Source organism: Sciurus carolinensis, chromosome 9 (assembly GCF_902686445.1).
Source record: "Sciurus carolinensis chromosome 9, mSciCar1.2, whole genome shotgun sequence".
Classification (NCBI taxonomy): domain Eukaryota; kingdom Metazoa; phylum Chordata; class Mammalia; order Rodentia; family Sciuridae; genus Sciurus; species Sciurus carolinensis.
This window is the reverse complement of record NC_062221.1, coordinates 41,931,708-41,954,407: the sequence shown is the minus strand read 5'-3', so window position 1 is coordinate 41,954,407 and position 22,700 is coordinate 41,931,708. Positions and strand designations below refer to the sequence as shown.

At 38.2% G+C, this 22,700-nt stretch overlaps 1 protein-coding gene across 8 annotated transcripts in view; it reads left to right on the top strand.

Annotated features, from left to right (window-relative positions):
* Tnik (TRAF2 and NCK interacting kinase) overlaps nt 1-22,700 on the top strand; it is a 377,067-nt gene that overhangs the window by 242,099 nt on the left and 112,268 nt on the right. For all 8 annotated transcript variants that reach the window (XM_047563560.1, XM_047563558.1, XM_047563556.1 and 5 more), the window contains exons 5-7: nt 11,283-11,393; nt 15,205-15,295; nt 17,086-17,216. In XM_047563560.1, coding sequence (XP_047419516.1) covers nt 11,283-11,393; nt 15,205-15,295; nt 17,086-17,216 — 333 coding nt within the window. The remainder of the gene's footprint in view (nt 1-11,282; nt 11,394-15,204; nt 15,296-17,085; nt 17,217-22,700) is intronic.

Genomic DNA, 22,700 nt, shown 5'->3' with positions numbered 1-22,700 from the left:
ATAGCAACCTGAACGGAGTAAGTGGCAGTGGTGCATAGAGAGGTGAGGGTGAGCCCTGTTGTAGTTCACTTGAGGAAGGGCATTCCTGCTGCTTTCTGGGAATAATGATGAGGCCACTGCTGGGACTGAGTGAGTGGAAGGGAGAGATGTGGGACAGAAACCTGGGGCTATGTTATGCCGGACCATACAAGGACACTGGAAAGATCTCAGCTTTTACTATCTATGAAGCAGGGGAGCCCTTGGAAGGCTTTAAAGGTGAACTGATGGGATCTGACCCACAAAATGAAGGGATATTTTGGTTACTGGGTTGAGAACAGGCTGAATGGGGGCAAGGGTAGGAGCAAGGAGACCAGTGTGGAGACTGAGTAAGCTAATCCTCTTCCTCAACTTGGTAAAGGGAGACCTATAAGTAGCAAGCACTTCTGAACTGGACCACGTGGGGAGAAGTCCTGCTTTCACATCTGTTTTCCCAACCTGTAATTAAATCCAGGTGTCACCATGTGACACTTTTAAACCCCGAATTCTGCTGGTTTGGAAGACAGAGGGCCTAGGGACTTGTCAGACTCAGGATCATGCAAATGACTGTTCTGACCATCTCTGTTAGCAATTGTCCAGTAGTTCTATATCACTGAGGATGAGATAAAAGCTAGGAAAGGCCTCACAGGGACAAGAAAATCCTTTCTTTTCCTGGTTGCTCTTCTGTGTGATAACAGACGAAGGAAGAATTTTGAAATCACAAAGGCAGTACAGAAACATAATAGGAAATTGATATTAGCTTATAATATTGGTGGAAATTTGACTACAAAATATAATAGTGTGCACTATTACAAGTCAGAACTCACTGAATTTGGGTCTTTTGTTACTGTGTACAGTGATAAGTAATATTTGTCACCTTCTTATCAATGTGCCAATGGCTATGTTTGCTAACATTGTCATATTATTTCATTAGATTTTTATAGCCTCTCTACAAGTGGATGATTATTATCTGCACTTTACAAATGAAGAAATGAGGCTCAGAGAAGTTAGGAACATTGCCCAAGCAAAGAACTTGGATGGAGCCAGTGTGCAGCTAACCCTAGGCTGTCTGATGCCAGAATCAAGCTCTTAGACCCTACATGTTTCTCTTTTCAGTCATGAAAGATGGTTTTGATATCAGAGATTGGAGTTCCACATGGGATTGAAGCTTTTTGTATAAATAAACTTGTTTTAACTTCACTCTTAATCTTCATTCCTCAATTTCCCTGCCTTTCAAAGAGGGTAGTAGGACCTGTTAGCTACTACTAATAAAACTGCTGTATAGTGTAAGAAATACATTTTGAGAATTACATTAAACCTTTTGGGAATCTTTCATCAAATAATTGCAAAGGTCATAGTTAGTTGACTCTTTGGACTCTTGGCATTTTGTTAGGATTATACTGATGTAAAAATATTATTATGGATCATATAGAGACATAGTTTATGCTACCAAGAACAGCACTCTCTAACATTTATTTCCTGTGTTCAGTCTACATGAAATACTCCCCAAATATTTCTTTGACTGTGACCGGGGGACAGAGGATTGCAATATTTCCCCAGACAATATATGTGGTGTTTCAGGTGTCTGATTGAAATATAATCGGTGTGAATTCTATCAGTCTCATTGTGGAGATAAACTCTTGTTTAGTACCACTCTTTGTAGAAACACAACTACTTCTGATAATGGCCAAGTGATTCTCCTTTATCAACTGCTCCGGGCCTGATCCGGAAATCAAAAAAGGGAGCTTTTTCAATAAAGATTCTGATCTCTGGGAAACAAGTCGAACTCTGACATACAACATTACCATCTCATTCTGCAGGGCGAGAGGCTGTCCTATTTTGCTGTATGCCGGTCAGATAGCAGGAGTGAGAAGTACTATCCGTTAAATGGACTAATTTCTCTACAATGAGAGCACAAAATCTCCCATATTTTGCCATCTCTTTTGATACTACCATAATAATCACAGGCCAGAATATCTTAGAAATACATTTCTAATTAGCTTTCAAAATACACAGTGTTCAAGTAATATAGCAGATTGTTGTAATGTAATGGCTCAGTATGCCTTTAACTATATTGTAATGCTGCAGACTTGCAGAAGTAGGAGTCAGGAAATTATATTGTATGCTTTTGAGGAATGTTCTAGCAGTTAACTGCAACCTGGCCTGAGAATCCAGGGACCAGTATTCTAGTTTTAGTAGAGTCAAGTGTCTCTGGCATTTGATTTTTACCTTATAAAAATGATAATGGTGGACTAGGTCTGAGTTTGCAAACTGACAAGCACAGAAGCTAAATATGTTGAGTTTGGTTCACATAAGGTAGTAGCGTTTTAATTACGCCAACATTAGAAAAATTGAGCTGTTTCACACAGAAGTCTGGATTTCTTGAAAAGTTTGAAAAATCAAATGATCTAAAAATATTGGGCCTGAAATCCCAAATAGCAGCAATATGTTAGAACAGTTTGCCAGCTGTTGGGAGGACACATGCCACCTCACTTTGTACCAGAGGCCCCATCACTCTCTTGTCTCTCATCGATAGTCAGCCTCATATGCTTGCATTACTTGTCCAGGCCCTGTGTAAGATCATCCAGAATAAGCCACTGAGATGAACTAAGAGGTGAACTCATGTCACGACCAATGAGAGACCCTTTCTAGAATCTGCATTGCCATTGGCCATACCCCCCAAACTTAAATCTGTTATAGTTTAGATTTAAATTGCTGTGGCATCTAGGCTTGGCAAAAAAACCATGCCCATTTCATTTTTGATTGTTTTAAGATTTAAATGTAAATTGCTATAGATAACACTATTAAAAATTCAGCCACCTGTAGCTGAGCCTTTGAACAGTTAAATTTTCTCTTAGTTCTAGGTATCAGAAATGAGACTGTCTTCTTTTTATAATTGTTTTAATCAGTAATCTTCTCTTTTATGAGTGAAAAACTCCTTTCATAGATAGGAGCTAGATCACTCATCTGGAGAAGTGTTTGAATCTCATTATTTGTGAGGAGAAGATTTTTAAAGGTTGAATTTGGTCAATAGAGGAGTGCCTGAAATGGTAGGGAGAATAATTGTAAACAATCTGCCAGGTGTCACAATCACCCCACTGTGTGACTTACAGAGACAGAATGTAAGATGCTCAGATAGCAACACAGATCTTAAACCACACCTAAATTAATGGATGATTCTTTGACAAGAATGTGAAACCAATTTCTTTTTCTACCCCAAAGAATTTCATTAGAATTGTGTTTAAACTGCTTTTTATCTTAGCAGAAGGACTTTATGTATGTCTAAAGTTACTTTGAAAACCTTCTGGTTTCTTTTTTAGGTTCATTTTGAGCCTATGTTCCTATTTATACTGAGCACACCTCAAAAGTATTCACTACCAACATGCTTGTTCCTAAATGTTCTAAGGCTAGTATTTCTCTTTTCCTTTTTTTCTTTTTTTAAGTACCAGGAATTGAACCCAGGGGTGCTCAACCACTGAGCTACATCCCCAGCTCTTTTATATATATATATATACATATATATATATATATATATTTTTTTTTTTTTTTAAGATGTTGATAGACCTTTATTTTTATTCATTTATTTATATGTGGTGCTGAGAATCGAATCCAGGGCCTCACACATGCTAGGCAAGTGCTCTACCACTGAGCCACAACTCCAACCCGCCCAGCTCTTTTTATTTTGAGACAAAGTCTCACTAAGTTGCTTGAGGCCTCACTAAGTTGCTGAGACTGGTTTTGAACTTGCGATCCTCCTAACTCTGTCTCCTGGGTCTCTGGGATTATAGGTGGTGTGTGCCACCAAGCCTGGCTTCTCTTTTTCTATTTTTAACCTGTCTGAAAACTTGCTCCTTCATTCTCATCCCAAATTCTTGTATTTGGATGTAACATTCTGAGATGCAGAGTTGTACTATTTCTTACTTCCTTAAGGTTAGTTTCTACAATTGGGTCTGTGGACAGAATGGACATTAATGAATTACTCCTACTAAGAACAATTCTGCAGAAGATCTTGCATGTCTACTGTGAAATTTGAGTCTGAGCATAGCTAATTTCTCCAGTGTTTCCTTGAATGCTCTCATGCTGAGTCTGAGCTGTCTGTCTGCTCAGACATGGGCGACTGTTGAGCATGTGTGGGAGGCTGCCCTTTGGGCGGTCTTCTGGTTGCTAAAAATACCAGTAGCCTCAGTATATTCAAAGTGCCTTTGTCATTCTCAAAGTATAAAGTTGTTCATTGTCCAGAAGACTTATTGACCAAGTTTGAGGCACTTCTCAACCTTGGAACTCATTTTCTTATCTTTGGAAAACTTAGAATTTGTACTTCAAGCATTCTCTTTTCAAATCTAAATATAAAATACAGGAACCAAAAGAGCCCCCTCCATACATGCTAATTTAAAAATGAATGCAAAAGGCTGTTGAAGTTACTTTTCAAATTTGAAATGCTGAACAGTTTTACTTTACTTCAGTCAGTAAGTTGAATGATAAATGTATTCATATGTATACCAGCTAGTTTTTGATTTGTATCTTGTGTTTCTATGTTCACATCTTTTATATTGTGAGACTTAGACAACTTTTGGTGAATGAAGCAGCTCTTCTCTAACAAAGTTATAGAACGTGGGTTTGGTTTACACCTTCATAAGTCATGCAGATGAGATCCATGGCTGTTTCCAACCACACAAGATAAAAAAATATCTTGTGCCTCACTTCAGTTTCTGGACTTTCAAGGTCAATACCCTAATCATTTTGCAGAGTTGTGAATCCTTGGAAATTTCTTTCCTATCCTTTTTTTTTTTTTTTTTTTTTTAATGGTACCAGGGATTAAACTCAGGGACATTTAACCACTGAGTCACATTCCCAGCCCTTTTAATTTTTTTAATTTGAGGTGGAGTTTCACTAAGTTGCTGAGGCTGGCCTTGAATATGTGATCCTCCTGTGTCAGCCTCCTGAACCACTGGGATTACAGGTGTGCACCACACATTTTCCCATCCTTTCTCAGGGTGTCTCTTCACCTGCTTGGTTCATTTAGAAAGCCCTTCATCTGCCTTCTCCTCTTCCTCACTTCTTGCTGCTATCTCTCCTTTTACTATTAAAGAGAAGGGATCTGTTAATAGTCATTTATTCTGTGGGCGACTGACTAGTGACATGGGATGGGAAATGAGTTCCTGTTGCTGTGTTCTGGGTTAGTACATGCTGTTTTAAAATACTATCTTAAGGCCTTGTTTCTTGTTCAGGAACTAAAAACCAATTAACTAGAAAGTGAGTGAATCCTTTAGGGACCTCAGAAATCACCCTGCTTTCTGAGAATTAACCTTTTAAAGTTTTTTCAGAGGTTTCCGGGGTTGGAAAGGGAAGGCTAGAAATGACCTCATCTGGTGGTTCTGTTCCGCAGGCTCTTGTCTGTGCCTCGGGAAGAGGTGCGTTCAGGCCTGACCCGGTGCTTCTGAAACTCCTCTGGGATCAGCTGAGGCTGGAGCCCCCTCATCATGTGTTGTCCCGGGTGTGGGGGCACACAGGAGGGCATAATAAGTGCCTCCCATCCTCTGAGAGAAAATCTCACACTTGTCAGAAATATAAGACAGTTGAAAAAAATATGTAACAACCAACCATGAAAATTGTGAAATATGTCAAAACTCTATTTCAAAAATTTAGTCTCCTTTTATTTATATAGGAATAACTATTCCTGTTCAAGCCAGGCAGGAATCCTCGTTTCTGGTGATTTGCTGCTGCTTCGCTGTGCTCTGTTTAGACCACATCCTCCAGGCCAGGCCCAGCGTGCCTGAGCATGTTTCTCTCCCACCTTCGACTTTACCTTCCTTCTTTCCAAATCCCAATGGCATGCATGTTTGTTTCTGACCAATTATTTATGTAGGTGGTATGGAATGAGAGTTTCAAATGTAAGAGTACTTTTCATCTCTCCTTCCCCAACTTCCATCACCACCACCTCCCAAAGAGAAAGATCCACTGTTGTGGGATATACCACTGTGTCTTCTTGCTGGGATACAAACTTTTAAAACAATGGCATGTGTCCTTAGTACTCTTTTCTTAATGGAAGTTTTGGGAACATATATGCCTGACACGCTTTCAGCATCTTTCACTCTGTCTTCCCCAGTCCAAATAAAGTGGGCCTCAAGGACCTATTGATATTACCCTCCAAGTCAGAAACTCCTTCTCATTGCCTTTTTTTTTTCTTGGGTGTTGGGGGGGTTTCGGGGGGATTACCAGGGATTGAACTCAGGGACATTTGACCACTGAGCCACATCCCCAGCCCTATTTTCTATTTTATTTAGAGAGAGGGTCTCACTGAGTGGCTTAGCGTCTCACCATTGCTGAGGCTGGCTTTGAACTTATGATCCTCCTGCCTTAGCCTCCTGAGCCATTGGGATTACAGGCGTGCGCCACTGTGCTTGGCCCTTATTGACTTTTATAATGCAAACAAAAGAAAGAATGAAAAAATAATAGATATATTTTGAGATTTCTGACCAAGAGAAATATTATATCGATAGACTCAAGGAATTTTCACATCAAACTTATAAAGGTGATGCTTTTATTTTGTATTTTAGCATAACGGTGATGCTCAGAAGGGATGTTTCTGAGCCCAGGGTGGTTAGGGAACCTGCCCCAAATCACAAAGCTGATAATTTAGAAAACAGATGTGTTAACACTGTGCTAGTTGCTTAATGATTATGTGGTATAATGCTGTAGACCGTAACTAACGTCTACTTCTAAATAAAGGAAGGAATTGAGAGAAGGAGAATAGCAAGACAACAGTTTGGTTAATGACTAAGTTGTAAATCATTTCACCCAGTGCTTGGCACATGGTAAATTCTCATCAAATGTTAACAAGTATTTTTGTTCCAGCATCAACTCTTTGAGAACTTTCTTTCAGGAGAATATTAATGATCCATCATGTCTTCCTTGTGAGATGTGAAGTTATTGACTTTTCGCTGCTGGGCTTTGCATGTTGAGCCCTGTCTCTGTTTATTAATGTGATGAGGTTGCTTGTGGGGAGGGAGGGTCCCCACTGTGTGGTGGTGGTAATTATCAGTATTGCTGTGTGGCTGCAGGAACCCATTGCTACCAAGTGCTGGTTTCTTTCTTTCTTTAAAAAAAAAAAATCCCATTACATAATTTAACAATCATTTTGTTCCACCGTGAGATGAAAAGAATTCGGCAGCCTTCAGCTGGAGCTGAATGGAGAAGCAAATTACAGAAATCACCGACATTAGTGCCTGGCTGGAGTAGGATTGTTTCCTACTGAAGATTTGAAAGTATTTTGTCCAATCTAATTTTGAAAGACTGGAGTCATTGGGCTTCCACTGCTTCCTTGGGAACCACAATTATGTGGCCTAATGCAGCTCAGTGCTAGGACAGTTTCTCCAGCGGATTCAGGAGCAGCGGACACATTCATAAAAGGTTTGGTCACTTTGTTTTTCAGAATAGGATTTCAAGAAAAGGCACAAGTATGTTTTCTTCACTTGAGAAAATATTTCCATTCCACACAAGGATATTTCATTGGTCTGTTCTGCTGGCATTGAACCGTGGGCAGCTACATAACTTGGTATTATGGAAGATCTCCCCAAAATCACACATCTAGAGCAGTATGATTAACACTTCAAACAGTGGCTAATCCCACTCCATTGACAAGCCCATCAATTTTTCCCCTTCTAGGATTATTTTGAAACATATTTATAAATTTTTTTTTAAAATTCTGATAAAATACACATAATACCATATTTACCTAAATTTTAATCATGTGTGTGTGTGTGTTGCTGGGGATTGAACCCAGGGCCTTGTGCATGTGAGGCAAGCACTCTACCAATGGAGCTATATCCCCAGCCCTAAATTTTAGTCATTTTAAAATGTATAATTCAGTGGCATTCAGTACATTCACAATGTCGAATAATTCATCACTATCTGGTTCCAGAGTTTTCCATCTACCCAAAAGAAAATTGTCATCATTAAGCAGTCACTCCCTGCTTGCCCTGCCCAATCCCTGGAGACCACTAATCTGCTTTCTCTCTGCATGGATCTGCCTGTTTGGAATATTTCATATAAATGGAATCATACATATAAGGTCTTTTAGAAAAAAGACTGCTTTCAATTAGCATAATGTTTTCTTGATTCATCCATGGTGTATCCTACATTGATACTTCACCCATTGCATGGATATACCAATTTTTGTTTGTCCATCTGTTGATGGATTTTTTGGTTATTTCCATCTTTTGTCTATTGTGAATAGCACTGCTTCGAATGTTCTCATTCAGGGTTTTGTTTTTTTGGGAACATCTGCTTTCAGTGTTTTGGGTATACATCTAAAAGTGGATTTCCTGAGTTCTCTAACATTTCTGTGTTCAACTCATTGAGGATCTCATGAACTCTTGGCCACAGTGACTGCACCATTTTACACTGCTTTCAGCAATGTATGAGGATTCCAATTTCTCTACATTTTTTTAAAATTGTAGTCATCCTCATGGGTATAAAGTGAACTTCATCATGGTTTCCCCATGTGTATTTTCCTAATGACTAATGATGTTGAACAGCTTTTCATGTGATTATTATTAGCCACATTTTAGTTATCTTTCTTTGGAGAGATGTCTATTTAAGTCTTCTGCCCATTTTAAAATTGAATTTCCTACCTTCTCATTGTTGAGTTGTAAAAGTTCTTTATATATTCTGAATACTAGGCCCTTATCGGATAAATGATTTGTTAATATATTTATATTCTGTGAGTTATCCCTTCACTTTCTTAATAAAGTATCCTTTAATGCCCAAAATGGATAATTTTGATGAAATCAATCCTATTTTTCTTTTGTTACTAGTGAATCTATTGCCATATCTAAGAAACCATTGAAGGGTTTAAAGAAAATTCATTGAAAGGATTCAAGAAGAAAGGTCATGAAGATTTATCCCTGTGATTTTTTTTTCTCTTAAAAGTTTAATAGTTTTAGCTCTTACATTTAGGTCTCCAGTGCCAAAAACAAACAAACAAACAAACAGAATTTAGGTCTTTGACCCATTTTGAGTTTAATTTTTTTGCATATGGTAGAAGGTAATGGCCTGAAATCATTGTTCTGCATGTGAATATCAAGATGTCCCACCATCATTACTTCTATCCACTAGTATTTCTGCTTATTTCTTTAAAAGGTAAGAACATTTTTTACTAACAACAGAACCATTATCACACTTTTAAAAATACTAATCTTATTTCCTTAGCATTATCAAATATCTAAGTCTGTACTCAAAGCAGTAATAATCTCAAAAATGTTTTTAGCTCTTTTTAGAAATCAGTGCCCAAATAAGGTGTATCCATTGCAATTTGTTGATTTAAAAACCATTTTATATCTACAAGTTTCCCTTCCATCTCTCTTTTCTTTCCCTTTGCAACTCATTTGTTGAAGAAACAATTTGTCTAGACAGTTTTCCTAGTCTAGACTTAGCTGATTTCCTGTAAGTTGTGGGTGGATAGAACTAGAGGCCTGAGCAGGTTCAGGTTTTTGTTTTTGGCAAGACTACCTCTTAGGTGATGCTTTGTTGTTCTATCAAGAAGCAAATCTTAGTTATTTCTTACTTATTTATGTTAGCAACAACTGATAATCACTACCTAAGTCTGTTAGTCCATTAAGAAGTACAAATAATGACATCGTAGTTCTATTATGTCCTCATCATTTGTTAGGTGGAATATCTGCTTTCATGAGTAAAAATTTTCCATGTTTTATTATTTAACTATCCAGTGGTAAAATTAGTATAAGAAATACAGAATAAACCTGAGTCCCCACCCCTTAACCAGTTCTCAAAATAATAAGTTGGTTTGTTATTTTCTTCTAATAGTGCCGATTTTGGTTCTTGAGAAAATGCTTTATTAATGCATTTCATTAAGCATATTTAATGTGTTTCTAGACATTACCATTATTATTCTTGTCAATGCTATCCTATCTTTGGCCACTAGGAGTCTTCTCAAGTTGCTTCATGTGTCCTTTTTGACACATATCTACAAGTTTCTTTGGTCTTTGATATCTTCCTCACTGTAACTTATGGAAAATTTCCAACTCATTCTGGTTGGAATGTCGTCTGTTGTAGCACTTCCCTGTAAAAGCCTCTTATAAACCTTGAAACTTCTGCTGGTCCTTTGGAGAAGATGGGAGGGCTTTATAAGGAACTCAGTCTTTTTGGAATCATAAGTCAGAACAGGCATTGGAAAACTCACTTATGAAATACATTTCATAACTTTTTATTGAGTTTCTATTAGGCACACAGACAAAAAGAAAACATGATTCCTGCCTGCAGATTTTTCACCCTGGTAGGTATCTTTTAGGTCCTAGAGACATAGTGCTGATATCAGACATACACATCTAGACAAAGCCAAACCCATCAATGTGATTTTATCATGTCTCTGTTTTAGTTCTGTCTTTGTTATCAAGTCAGGAATTGATTACTAATTATTCTGAATTCTTTTTATATAATTACAAAAAGTAATATAAATATAAATATCTAAGAAAATGACTGTTGAGAACTGCATTTGAAGAAGGAGAAAAATGGAAATGGATGTTTCCTTTCTAAGCCTAGAAAATGGATGTGAAAGCATATAGATTCCTTTTCCTCTCCTAGCTCTATTTTGCTGTTAAGTAAGGGCAATGTTTATTTTCTGCCTATTTTATAAAGTTGCTGAGTACTGTAATGAGTTTATATTTATAGAGTGCTTAGAGCTTTTTGGATGAAAGGTGCTAAATTAGAGTTTATTGTTTATTGAATTTATTTGATGTGTCCAACCTCCTGGGAACATTTACTGAAGTTAATTAAAAACAGATAGTCCCCACTCTGACAGCTTACAATGCCACTTACAAACCAATAACATAAACAGTGTGCACTTCTGTTGTCCTAACTTGGGACTGCCTACAGAGCCATAGGTCTTCAGACGGGGAAATGCTCCTGCTTTTGTAGGAAAGATGTATTCTTCTGCTGGAGAGAAGCACAGATAATCTCAACCCATTCGGAGCCACCTACCTGACCCCGTTAAAAAATAAAATAAAAACTTAGAATATGGAGATTTCCCTCAATTTCCAACTGTTAACTTATAGGTTGAAAATTTTAAAAACAATCTTTCTATCATTTTATTATGAAATTAAGACAAACATTTATGTTTTGGCATCACATTTTCTTCACAGGATTGGCATTCCCAAACAGCCAACTAGGACATCTCTGCTTTCTTAACCCCACCTGGTAGATGCTGTGAAGTGTAACGATAACACTGGCTTGTTTGCTTCCTTTGCCAGTTGGTGATGGAGTTCTGTGGTGCTGGCTCTGTCACTGACCTGATCAAGAACACAAAAGGTAACACACTGAAAGAAGAGTGGATCGCATACATCTGCAGGGAGATCTTGCGGGTAGGTGACAAGTGGGGACCAACCTACTTACCAACGTCATCAAGCAGAATAGGATATGTTGGGGGATGTTGGGCTTCGTTCTGCCCTTCTAGAGCGATTGGCAAGCCTGGCATCTCCGCCTCCCTCCTTAAAGGTTGTTCTACCTTCTGTTGGGGATGGTGGCTTGGCGTGCTGTTCCGCTCTGATGGGCCTGAGCCGTTCGGACAGGCCATGTGCACTGTCATTTGGCGGTTGAATTCAGCTGATTTCCCTTAACCAGGGATTCACTTTTCAATGATGTTTCTTATTAGAAATATGATTTTTGATCATAAAGGTAGTGTATCTATAAAGATAGATTTAGGAAATGGGTTGTTTTAAGATGGGGTCGTTTGAGATATCCATTTATATAAAGTGTTTAAGGATTATGTGATTTTAGTAATTTTTACATGAAAGCTAATTTAACTGATTTTACTTTTAAAAGAATCTTTGAGGACTAATTACTTAAAGCCATCAAAAGAGTTAGATAGGACTGTGCTTGTTAGACCAGTTTTACCCACATCTCACAATCAGGCAGTAAAGAAAATCCTCTCATATTTACTGCACTCAGTTTGGGGAGAAGAAGGTAATTGGGCATATTGCAGTTCACTCAGAGTAGTTTAATTTTTCTCTTGCTACTAATACGGAGGTGATTATATGTCTACTGAGCATTCTTCCTAGATTCGCCTGATGATCATCATTTATTTATAAGCTCACTCTTCTTAATTTTAAGGGTACAAAAGTTAAAATTGTTTTTCAGTATGTGTCCAAGATATGCCTTTAGAGATAGATTATGCATTGCAGATGGATGAGCATTACAAAGGGAGGAAAATGTAAATAGATAATGACCGGGCCTTAAATGCAAACCAAATTAAGCAAAATACAAATAGAAATGAAATTTTAAAATGACTGCACTGACAATAGCATTAAAAATCAAATGTATAGAAATATACAGAAAGAAGTGAATGACATCTACTCTAAAACCTACTGAATGATCCTGAGAGAGGTTTATAAAGATCTTAATAAATGGAGTTGTATGCCATTTAATGTATCTGAGACTTGATATGGTAAAGATGTCATTTCTTCCTGGTTTTATCTTGTTTTCTTTGAACTCCCTATCAAAATTTCTGTAGGTATGTTTGTGGACAGTGATGATTTGGGTTTTAGAAATTATATGGAAATATCACAGGCCCAGAACAACCAAAGTAATTCTAAGGAAGAAAAACAAAGGTGGAGGACTTAGGCTCCCAGTTATCAGAATTTCTTATAAAACAACTAAGTAATTAAGACAGAGTGATATTATTGTAGATAAGACAGTGGCCAAAGGCACAGAATCAAGGCGTCTTGAATAACCAAGCATGGTAGCACACAAATAGAATCTCAGCAACTCAGGAGGCTCAGGCAGGAGGATTGTAAGTTCAAGGTCAGCCTCAACAACGTAGCAAAATTGTGTCTCAAATTAAAAAATAAAGAGTTCTGGGGGTGTAGCTCAGTGGTTAAGCATCTCTGAGTTCAATCCCCAGTACCAAAAGGGAGAAGAAGAAAAAAATTCCTTAAACAGGCCCACATCACGTGAACACCATATTTATGGCAAGGCTAATGCTGCTATGGATAAAAAATAAATACTCTTATGAGCAAAAGTTGACAACTCATATGTAAACATAAGATTAACACCTACTTTATACCATATTTAAAAACTTATTCCAATAAATATAAAAGAGAAGGGTGAAAAAACTAAAGTTCTTATGAGATAACGTAGAATAATATACTATAACTTGAGGTAGGCAAAAAGGTTTTTTTATTTGTTGTTTTTACATATACATGACAGTAGGGTATATTTTGACATATTCATACAAGAAGTGCAACCCATTACAATTTCAACCCCCTTCTTGTGATTGAACATGATGTGGAGTCACATGGGTCCTGTTTTCATATACGAGCATAGGAAAGTCATGTCCGATCCATTCCACTGCCTTTCCCATTCCGTCCCCCTCCCTTCCCTTCATTTCCCTTTGTCTAATCCAATGAACTTCTATACTTCTCTACCCCCCCTTGTAAAGATTTCTTTAAAAGAACACAAAACACAATTTGAGCCGAAACAACCTGCCTGTGTGCTGATCTCAGCTGACATTTGTCTGTGTTTTGATGTGCCATTAACTTAATTTGAATTCCTGACTTAAACTCAGTCAGGGAAATCATGATGGATTATTTCATCCTCTGGACCACCCAGTGGGTGCCAGAAATCTATCAGGTTTCCAGTGCTGGTTCTCCCCATTTGCACTGCTGGGTACAAGGAATTAGTCATTCAATCTTTAGGGTTCTAAAAGCAGAAAGGAAGTTCATCCCATTCCTTGTTTTAAAATTTGTGAAAATAGTGATTTTCTTCTTTCCAATACCTTCTCCCAAATGATATCAGAATTTGACATCAGGTGACTCCCTGGAAAGAATATTAGATCACCTGGAAGTGATCAGAAGAATTAGTGAGCTGACTCTCCCTATATTGTATGATCCCATTCAGTACAGCCTTTGGCTCACTTGTATGCCCTGGTATCTGCTTCTGACCACTCTCAGGGTAAAGGAGAGAGGGGGATCCTCACTCCCTCTCCTAAGAATTTATGGGTTGTTCATAGGCTGTAAAAACAAGAAATTAAAATCTGTTTGATGCCCACCTTCAGCCAAACTGACTAGATAAGAAAGGTAATTTTTTACCCAGGCCAGTGCCTCAGACTGTCCTCCTGCATGGTTTATGTTTATTGATATCCTGAGTGTACCTGTGAATATTTTTTGGACATCTGTACTCTAGTACTGAGTTTCTTCAACTAGGAAATTCAGATATTTTGTGTGTGTAAACGTGTGAATGCATGTACCTGCACATCTTTTATACTATGATTTTGTGTTTGTGGAGAACAATTAAAAGAACAGAAAATCATAAATAATAAAATAAAGATACTTGGATACATAATACTTTGAATTAATAATGGTGACATATCATGTCTTCTTTCAAGGCTCTAATTTTAGATTCTTTTAGGTTATAATTTATCTGAAAAATATGTGACAAGTTTAGAGTAAATCTGTAGCTTATAGAACTCATAGCACAAATAAGCCAAAATCAGAGTAATTCATAGAAATATGGTACACAATAAGGTGTGGATGTCTGAGAAAGATTGTCTCATATAATGAGCATGAAGTCACCCAAATCATAAAGCACTGAAAATGACAGTGATAAATGCCCTCTGAGGGAAGAGAGATTGTATTCCTTTTTTAATGTGAACCACATTGGCTAAAACCAATGGGAAAGTTCTTGTCTGCCCTTAGAAATATTTTATTGTGTTCAGTTAACAGTGTAAGACAGAAGGTAACTTTTAACTTTTCAATTCAAATATTGCTCCCTCCATGTGAAGATTTAGTTAAATAAGTTTCATTTTCTGTGCAAAGATTGTTGATGTGTTTTGTACAAACTAGCACACACAGGCAGCCCTCACTTCTCAGGGTACTGTGTTAACTGAAACTCATGCACATGGGGGCCTAACCATGTCATCTGAGTGTACTCTGGTGGTACCTGGTGTCAGATCCAATAGGGTTTTGTCTTAAACAGTGCCATAAATTGCAACAATGGCCAATATATATCCGATGATATTGATCAGTGGCCTACCATTTAGAACAGCAGTATAAGATGTGAATGTAATTCTGGAAAAGCATCTCTGGGTGAATTTACTTTGGGGAGAATCATTCAAAATAGGTTGTTTTCATTTTGGCTTATCCCACTATTAACTTTCTCACCTTTCCATCACTGCAGGGGCTGAGTCACCTGCACCAGCATAAAGTGATTCATCGAGATATTAAAGGGCAGAATGTCTTGTTGACTGAAAACGCGGAAGTTAAACTAGGTGAGAACCGAATCCTGTGAGCCGAGGTACTGATAGAATTGATAGGATTATTTCAACAGCTCTTCCTTTAAATTAATGTAAATTTGTTACTTGTGGATTTGGGGGACATTGCCCTAAAAATGGAAAGGAAAATGTTTTGTCTATTTCAAAGACATTTTCTAAAAGCATTTTGAGGAATTAATTAAATGGTTTGGTGAACAGAACCTTGTGCTTAATCAATGTGTAGAAATAATTGGGATTTTTTTTTTTCAGTGAAGATCAGAAGTAATGGACCTTAAAATCATCTCCTACATCTCACAGTTTATATTTTTGCTATGACAGAACATTGATGACTCATTTTTTTCATTGAAAATATCCATAGTTAGACATATTTAGAATAATCAATATCTACTGTATTCCCATGTTTGTTATATTTATATTCATTTTATGATTACCTGGGCCACCTGTAGAAAGTGGGTGCTCAGTAGTCTCCTTCAGGTGAGTACTGATTACCCTCCTTCATCTGCCACAGTTGCCAGTGGGGGATCCCTTCCGTTGGATATCCATTAGAGCCCTTCCACAGCACATCTGGGGCTGTCTAGATAAGGAGGAGAAGGCCCATGTGCGTTTGCTTGCTTGAGTAAAAGTGTAAATTGACCAATATCCTGTTAGGATTCATGATTTGTCATCTAGAAAAGGATCACTGTCCATATAATTGCTTATTTTCAATGAGATTTAAATATTTGCTCTTTTTTTAAAATACATAAATTCCTCTTATTGTATTTGGAGCTAAACTTTCATCTCATAAATATTCCCTTTTAAAAATCAAAGCATACATATGCGCAGACACGATGAGCTGTCCTGGGAAGATGCAGTCATCCCTGTTTAACAGTAACTCATTGAGAGTGCAGCAGTGTCATGTCCCTTGCAAGGCACTTAGATGATCTCATGTAAACATCAGAGCACTGTGTGTAGATGACATCATCCTCGTTTCATAGGTTAGGAAACCCAAGCTCAAAGAGGTTGGCCTACTCACCCCAGGTCACACCACTACTAAATAACAGAAACAGAACATGAACTTTGACATCTGACTCAAGCCCTTAGCCCTTAATCACTTTTTTTGGTACCACCACAGAACAACCAAGCTTGCCTTTTATTGAACACCTGTTTTTGCTCACTATGGAGTCTTGGTATAAACAGATATAACATTTGGTGTTTTTTCATTGTACATTGCATGCATTTATCATGAAGGTGAAAAATATATGTTTACAGTGTGGAAAAGGTAGAAGCAACCCAAGTGCCCATTGACAAATGACAAGACAAACATAATGTGGTGTGTGTGTGTGTGTGTGTGTGTGTGTGTGTGTGTGTATGTATGTATGGTGAAGTGTTATTCAGCATTACCAAGGAAGGGATTCTGGTACATTAGTACATGGTACAATATGAGTGACTTTTAGGACATTATACTGAGTGAGATAAGCCAAACCAAAAGACAAACACTGTATGATTCCTCATATTTGAGCAGTCAATTTAGAGAGACAAAGTGGGAGGTTGCCAGGGTTTGGATAAGACCGTATGGACAGTTCTTGCTCAATGGTTTAGAGACTCAGTTGGGGAAAATGAAAAGTTTGGTGACGATGGTTGCACAATGTTAATGGACTTACTGCCACAAATGAAAAATAGTTAAAATTTTAAAGTTTTATGTTACGTACATTTTGCCATGTTAAAAAAAAAAAAAAACACACACGCATGCATTTTATCATCTTAAACCTGAGATTATAGAATGTATTTGGTTGTTTTCTTTTCATTAGTGGACTTTGGAGTCAGTGCCCAGCTTGATCGAACAGTGGGCAGGAGGAACACTTTCATCGGGACCCCCTACTGGATGGCACCAGAAGTCATTGCCTGCGATGAAAACCCAGATGCCACATATGATTTTAAGGTATGACTTCTTTGTGTTTTAAAATCCCTAACATCCCATCCCGAGTCTTGCAGTGGAAGAAGTTTCCTATGCTTTCGGATTTGGGATTTCTGTGACCCAATGGGAGAACTGAGGGAAAAAACGGCCATTTAAGTGAGAATCTTTTACTGAATTCACATCACCTGCCTGTGTGTAAAAAATTTTTTTAAAAAATTTAAATCACATTCTATATTCTTTTTCTTGGAAATTAGGTTAGATTTCCATTTTGGTTATTGTCTAGATTTTTGGCAAAGTACATATTCTCTTCTTTTTCCTGTTCATTTACTGGTTCTTTTTAAATTTATTATTTTACAAATTAATAGGTACCATGTAATATTTTGATACATGTATACATTGCATGTTGTTTAAATCAAGTTAAACGTATTTCTCTCCTGAAACCTTAATCATTTCTACAAGGTGAAAACTTTCCAAATCTTTTCTTCTATCTTTTAAAGGTTTAGTACATTATCATTCTAGTCACCCTACTGCGCAATGATAACACAAAATAACTTTTTGTTCCTAGGTAACTATAAATTGGTCCCCACTGATCATCCTTTACCCATCCTTCCCACCCCCAAAGTACATATTCTGATAACTTTTAATGGTACAAGAAACCAAGATATGCATTTGTTATCTCGGGCCATCTTTTTCTGATCAAGAATAATCAGACTTCCTCATTTCTACTTTGCTCGGAGTCCCATTACTTAGGTCTCTTTTCTGTGAGAATCAAATGGGATGTTGGTAACTACTTTGTGGTGTTTCTCCAGCGTGGTGTGATATTTCTTAGAAATTTGATTTGCAGGCTTCGTATTGTAAGCTAGAAATTTTCTAATGAATTCAAAGCCATGTTCAAATAGCTTTATCCAAGAAGCCCTCCTCTATCTGTTCCACAAGCTGACTACCAAACACAAGTTTGGGGTGTGGACCCACTGATAGCTCTAGGGTCCATTGACATTGTTTTTTCCTGGCTAAAATGGACACCACAGGACTGGGTGCCCTGATTTGAAGATAGGAATGGTGAGTTTTCAGGCAGAGCACTAGGTAGAGAGAGAGACACCCTGTGGACAAAATGTGATACTGCCTAGTGTTAGAGGTTCATGGACTTTCCCAAAAGGACTGGTCTTTTGCAAAGTGCCCAATTGGTGATCTTCTCAGCATTAGGTCTTGAACCCAGATCTCCCACCTGTCTGAAGTTGACTCTGATCCTCCATAACATACTTCAACATAAACATCTAGTTTCTCAAATGAAGATTATATGTGACAAAATCCTCTTCTTAAAGATCATGTAGCTATTCACACGTGGGGTTATTTTTGAAGTCAGGCCACAACGATGCAAATCTTGCAGTGTCTTTGGGACCCAGTATTTCAGGCATTGATGAAATTATTTGCCTCCTTGGAGAAATTCTAGCCTGAAGATCTGAAAACCTAATCTCCTTTAAATCTCCTCCTTCTTCCAAAGTTAGTCACCACCATAACCTGACAACAATCTGTCTGAAAACAGCTGCCAAGTTAAAAATTAATCTCCTGCCAAAATAAATGACATTTATTTAAACTGATAATGATAAGCATGTTTAAGTAATTCCATTTGCAAACCTCTTCAGAGGAGCCACCACAAAGTATATGTCCCAGGTAGACATGTAAGTCGTACTGGCCATGAACAGTTCTTCACACTGTCATTATATTTTACAGATGCTAACTAGTCTAGGTTTGGACCACAAGTATTTTCGATTACTTGATAACGTACTAGTAGTAATCAGAGTGTTTGGGACTTATCTCAAACTTAACCTTTTTTGTATTGAGACAATAAATTATATATGGGACTTATGCTCTGTGGCACAGAGTAGATCCCTCTGATAGATTTTGTTTTTCAGACGCATAACTAGAAAAGGCCTTCCTTCTTGCCAAGCCAAAGCTTGGAATTAAAATCACGTCTTGGTCCTCTTCCTCAGATAATGGATAAGGAATATCATTGGGAATCAGTGTGTAGTTTCTGGTGAATAGCCACAGGGCACGTGATGCCGCACTGTGACCTTGGAGGTACTGGAAGGTTTACATGACTATGAGAGTACTGAAGATTTATTTATAAAAAATGAAGATTTATTTCTGTGTCTTTTATGATAAAAAATCAAGAAACCTGAGCAGGTTCCCCTCTTATCATTTAGGTCTTCATATGAATTAGTTTATCAGGCTTGTCATGAGTGTAGGCTGTTCAAGAGGAAGAAAAAGTCATGTCAAGAATGTGGGCTTCACTGGTCACCTGTCCTGGGTAAAAGAAGGAGCATGACCAAAGGGGGAATCAGGAAACTCAAGCAGAAATGAAGGTTTGGAAGTTCTTTAAAGATTTATTTCAGCTGCTTCACAGTCTTAACTGTGGGCCAGAGAAAATACTAATCTTTTTTTTTTTTTAAAAGTTCTTCTTCTTTATTGGCACTATGTCCTATCCTTTTTTCTGTTTGGATACTCTAAGGAATGTGGTCTGTCACCAGGGACAACTTGACGGTAACACTCAGTGTGTTTCAGTGAACACCCACTGTGTCCGAGGAGTGAGCAGGGCTCTATCTGTGGAAGCAGACCCCATCAGAGCTCAAGGATTTGGTCCTGTGTGTTCGATGGTCCATCGACCAGCAGGGCCTCCCGCCTCAGCACTGGTGCCAACACTAGGGGCAGCACACGCGATAGATACTTCGCCGAGAGGCGTGTTTAGAATAAAAGAGGACTTGGAGGCCAGTGGATTTTCTGGATTTCCTGCCACAAGAGCCCTTGCTGTAAAATAAAGGCAAAATGCAAGAGAGGACAGTACAGTTTGATTTTTGTTGATTATTGATATTATTTGATTTGCTTAAGATGTCTTACCAACTGTTAAAAGTTGTTTTGTTTGTTCTTTTTTGTAACTGGAGTCATTCAGTATTATGCGGGCCTCCGCGGGAAAGCAACCTGAGAGCTCCTGGCTGTCATCGCAGCCTGGCCTTGTGGGTTATCTGCGGGACGCAGTAAGTCACTCTCTGCATAGAGCCTCCTCAGGAGGAATGCCAGAGTCTCATTTGCCTGGTGTGTTGGCTTCCCCTGGAGGCCCTGCCTTTCTTGTTTTCAGAAATTCTGTCAAAACACTTCAAGTGAAAGGAAAGGTTTCATTTCCCTGATAAGTATGCGGGGCAATAATGAAAGCTTTCCCATTTAATAATAAGCATTCAAAAGATTTGAAATTAATAAAACTACTCAAAATTCCTAGGCTGTTTAAACTGTTATTTTTAAAACTTACTTTGAATTTTATTTCGGTTGGATGGAATCTGCCAAGCATTTTATAGTTCTGTGTGCTTAATACTTTAACAAAACCACCCCCTAAAGATGGTTCTCTGAGACCAAATGCCCATCAATAGGAAACAGGTTGAACAGAGACTAGAGCATCTGTCCAGTGGAATATTACGCAGCCATGTTGGCAATGGGGTGGCATATATGTTGGACCTAAACAGAACCCAAGACTGTAGGCCAAGTGTAGGGTACAAAATAGAACTTACAGTATAGTACTCATAATGTCAGCTTCTCCCACCCCATGCCACAGAGACACACACACAAGAAATCTAAAAAGAACCGGGAATACCACCAAAATATTTTACCTCTGAATAGGGCATGTGGGTGGCGAACTTAAAATTCTTATTTTCTGTATCCTCCTGTTGTGTTTTAATGTTTTTTGTTTTTTGGTTTTTTTTTTTCCCCATGAGCAGGCCTTGTACTTATATCAAACTAGTGAAGTAAGAGAAGAGAAGTAGAGGGCCAATCCTCTCATCCCACACCTGCTGGGCTCTTATCCCCAGACCAGATCTGTGCTAATGTTGTATATTATTCATCTACACTCTGTTTATCAGAGTTTTTACACAGGTGCTGTGGATTATTTGCAGGCACAGGTATCTCTTTTGTGTTTGGGTGAATATTGCATTCGGGCTATAGAAAAACTGCCCAATTTGTTCTTCCATATCCCAGGTATTGACTTAATAAGCAGGATGGAAACAGTGCTTCTAAGAGACTCAGCCAGAGATGACATGAGCAACTGCCTAACAGGAGAGTCACTGTGATGCAGGTGTCACCCAAGAGGACAATATTCAGGCTGCAAAATGGTGCATTTATACTTCGATGGAGTCCAGACCTCTACCTACTGAAATTCAAGTGGGGGTTACTGAAATCCAAGTGGGGGTCCTTCCCTATTTGGTTAAAAGGAAGATGATATAGCCAGGCATGGTGGTGCATGCCTGTAAACCCAGCAACTTGGGAGACTGAGGCAGTAGGATGGCAAGTTCAACGCCAGCCTCAGCAACTTATTAGTAAAACCGTCAGCAACTTAGTGAGGCCCTGTCTCAAAAAAAATGAAAAGGGCTCAAGATGTAGCCTGGTAGTAACGTGCCTCTGGGTTCAATCCCCAGTGCAAAAGAAAAAAAGAAGATGGTACTGACGACCACCTTAATGCCACCCACAGGAAACTAACGCCTGTTAAACATGTTCCTGTGTTTCCATGTGCACCCACCTGCGTAGGATCCCTCAGTTAGGCCTGGCACCTCCTCCAGCCAACACACGTATCCCAGTGGAAGAGGCCAAGTTCAGTAGTTTCCCTTTGGCCAAATAACATGTAGATGGACGGGGACTACAGAAAGTTCTTTGTTCAGTTTGTTTTATGTTTAAAATGGGATTTTTAATAACTACCTCTTTTGGGATATCCTCAGTGACCCTGAACTCACCACCATAGTTCTGTTTATATATAATGTAGAATGTAAGTACGCGACTTAATGAGCAAGTGAGTCTTTTGAAGTCGGACGAGACAGATTTAAATCGTAGACTTTGCCTCCTGTTTGCTACATTGCTTCAAGGGAATTATTTAACCTTTCTGAACCTGTATAAAAATGAGAATAATAAATTCTATATCACAAAGTTGTAACAGAATAAGGTGTGTTAATAGATATAAAGAGATTAATGTGATCCCTAACACTTGGCAAGTACTTAATCTATAAGCTTGTTATATTAATATATATATATAATAAATATATACGATATATATAAACTTGGTAGTTTTATATTTATGTTTTGTTTGAAAAAGTACTGCTGTGAGGGGCCATTTTCAACCTAGAACAACAATTTCATGAGGTTTGACCTCATACTTGTATTGCATGCCTCTGATGGTCTTCTACTGAACCAGAATCTGCTTCTAACTTTTACCACTGGATCAAGATGCTATCCTTAGGGACCACACATGCAGTGAATACTGTTTCCTTTTTCCAACTGGGATATTTCAAAATTAGTAAGTAAGTAATCACAAATCAGTTACCCAACGAAAGACTATTTTCTGGTCTATGAAACCTAGTAGAATCCTCTCTCCTGGTTGTGCCCATGATTAAGCTGTCGTCTGTCTACTCTTGACCTCCATGCTGACCCCTGCATTGGAATCAGGGAGCTAGGTAGGACTCCACCATGGCCATTTCT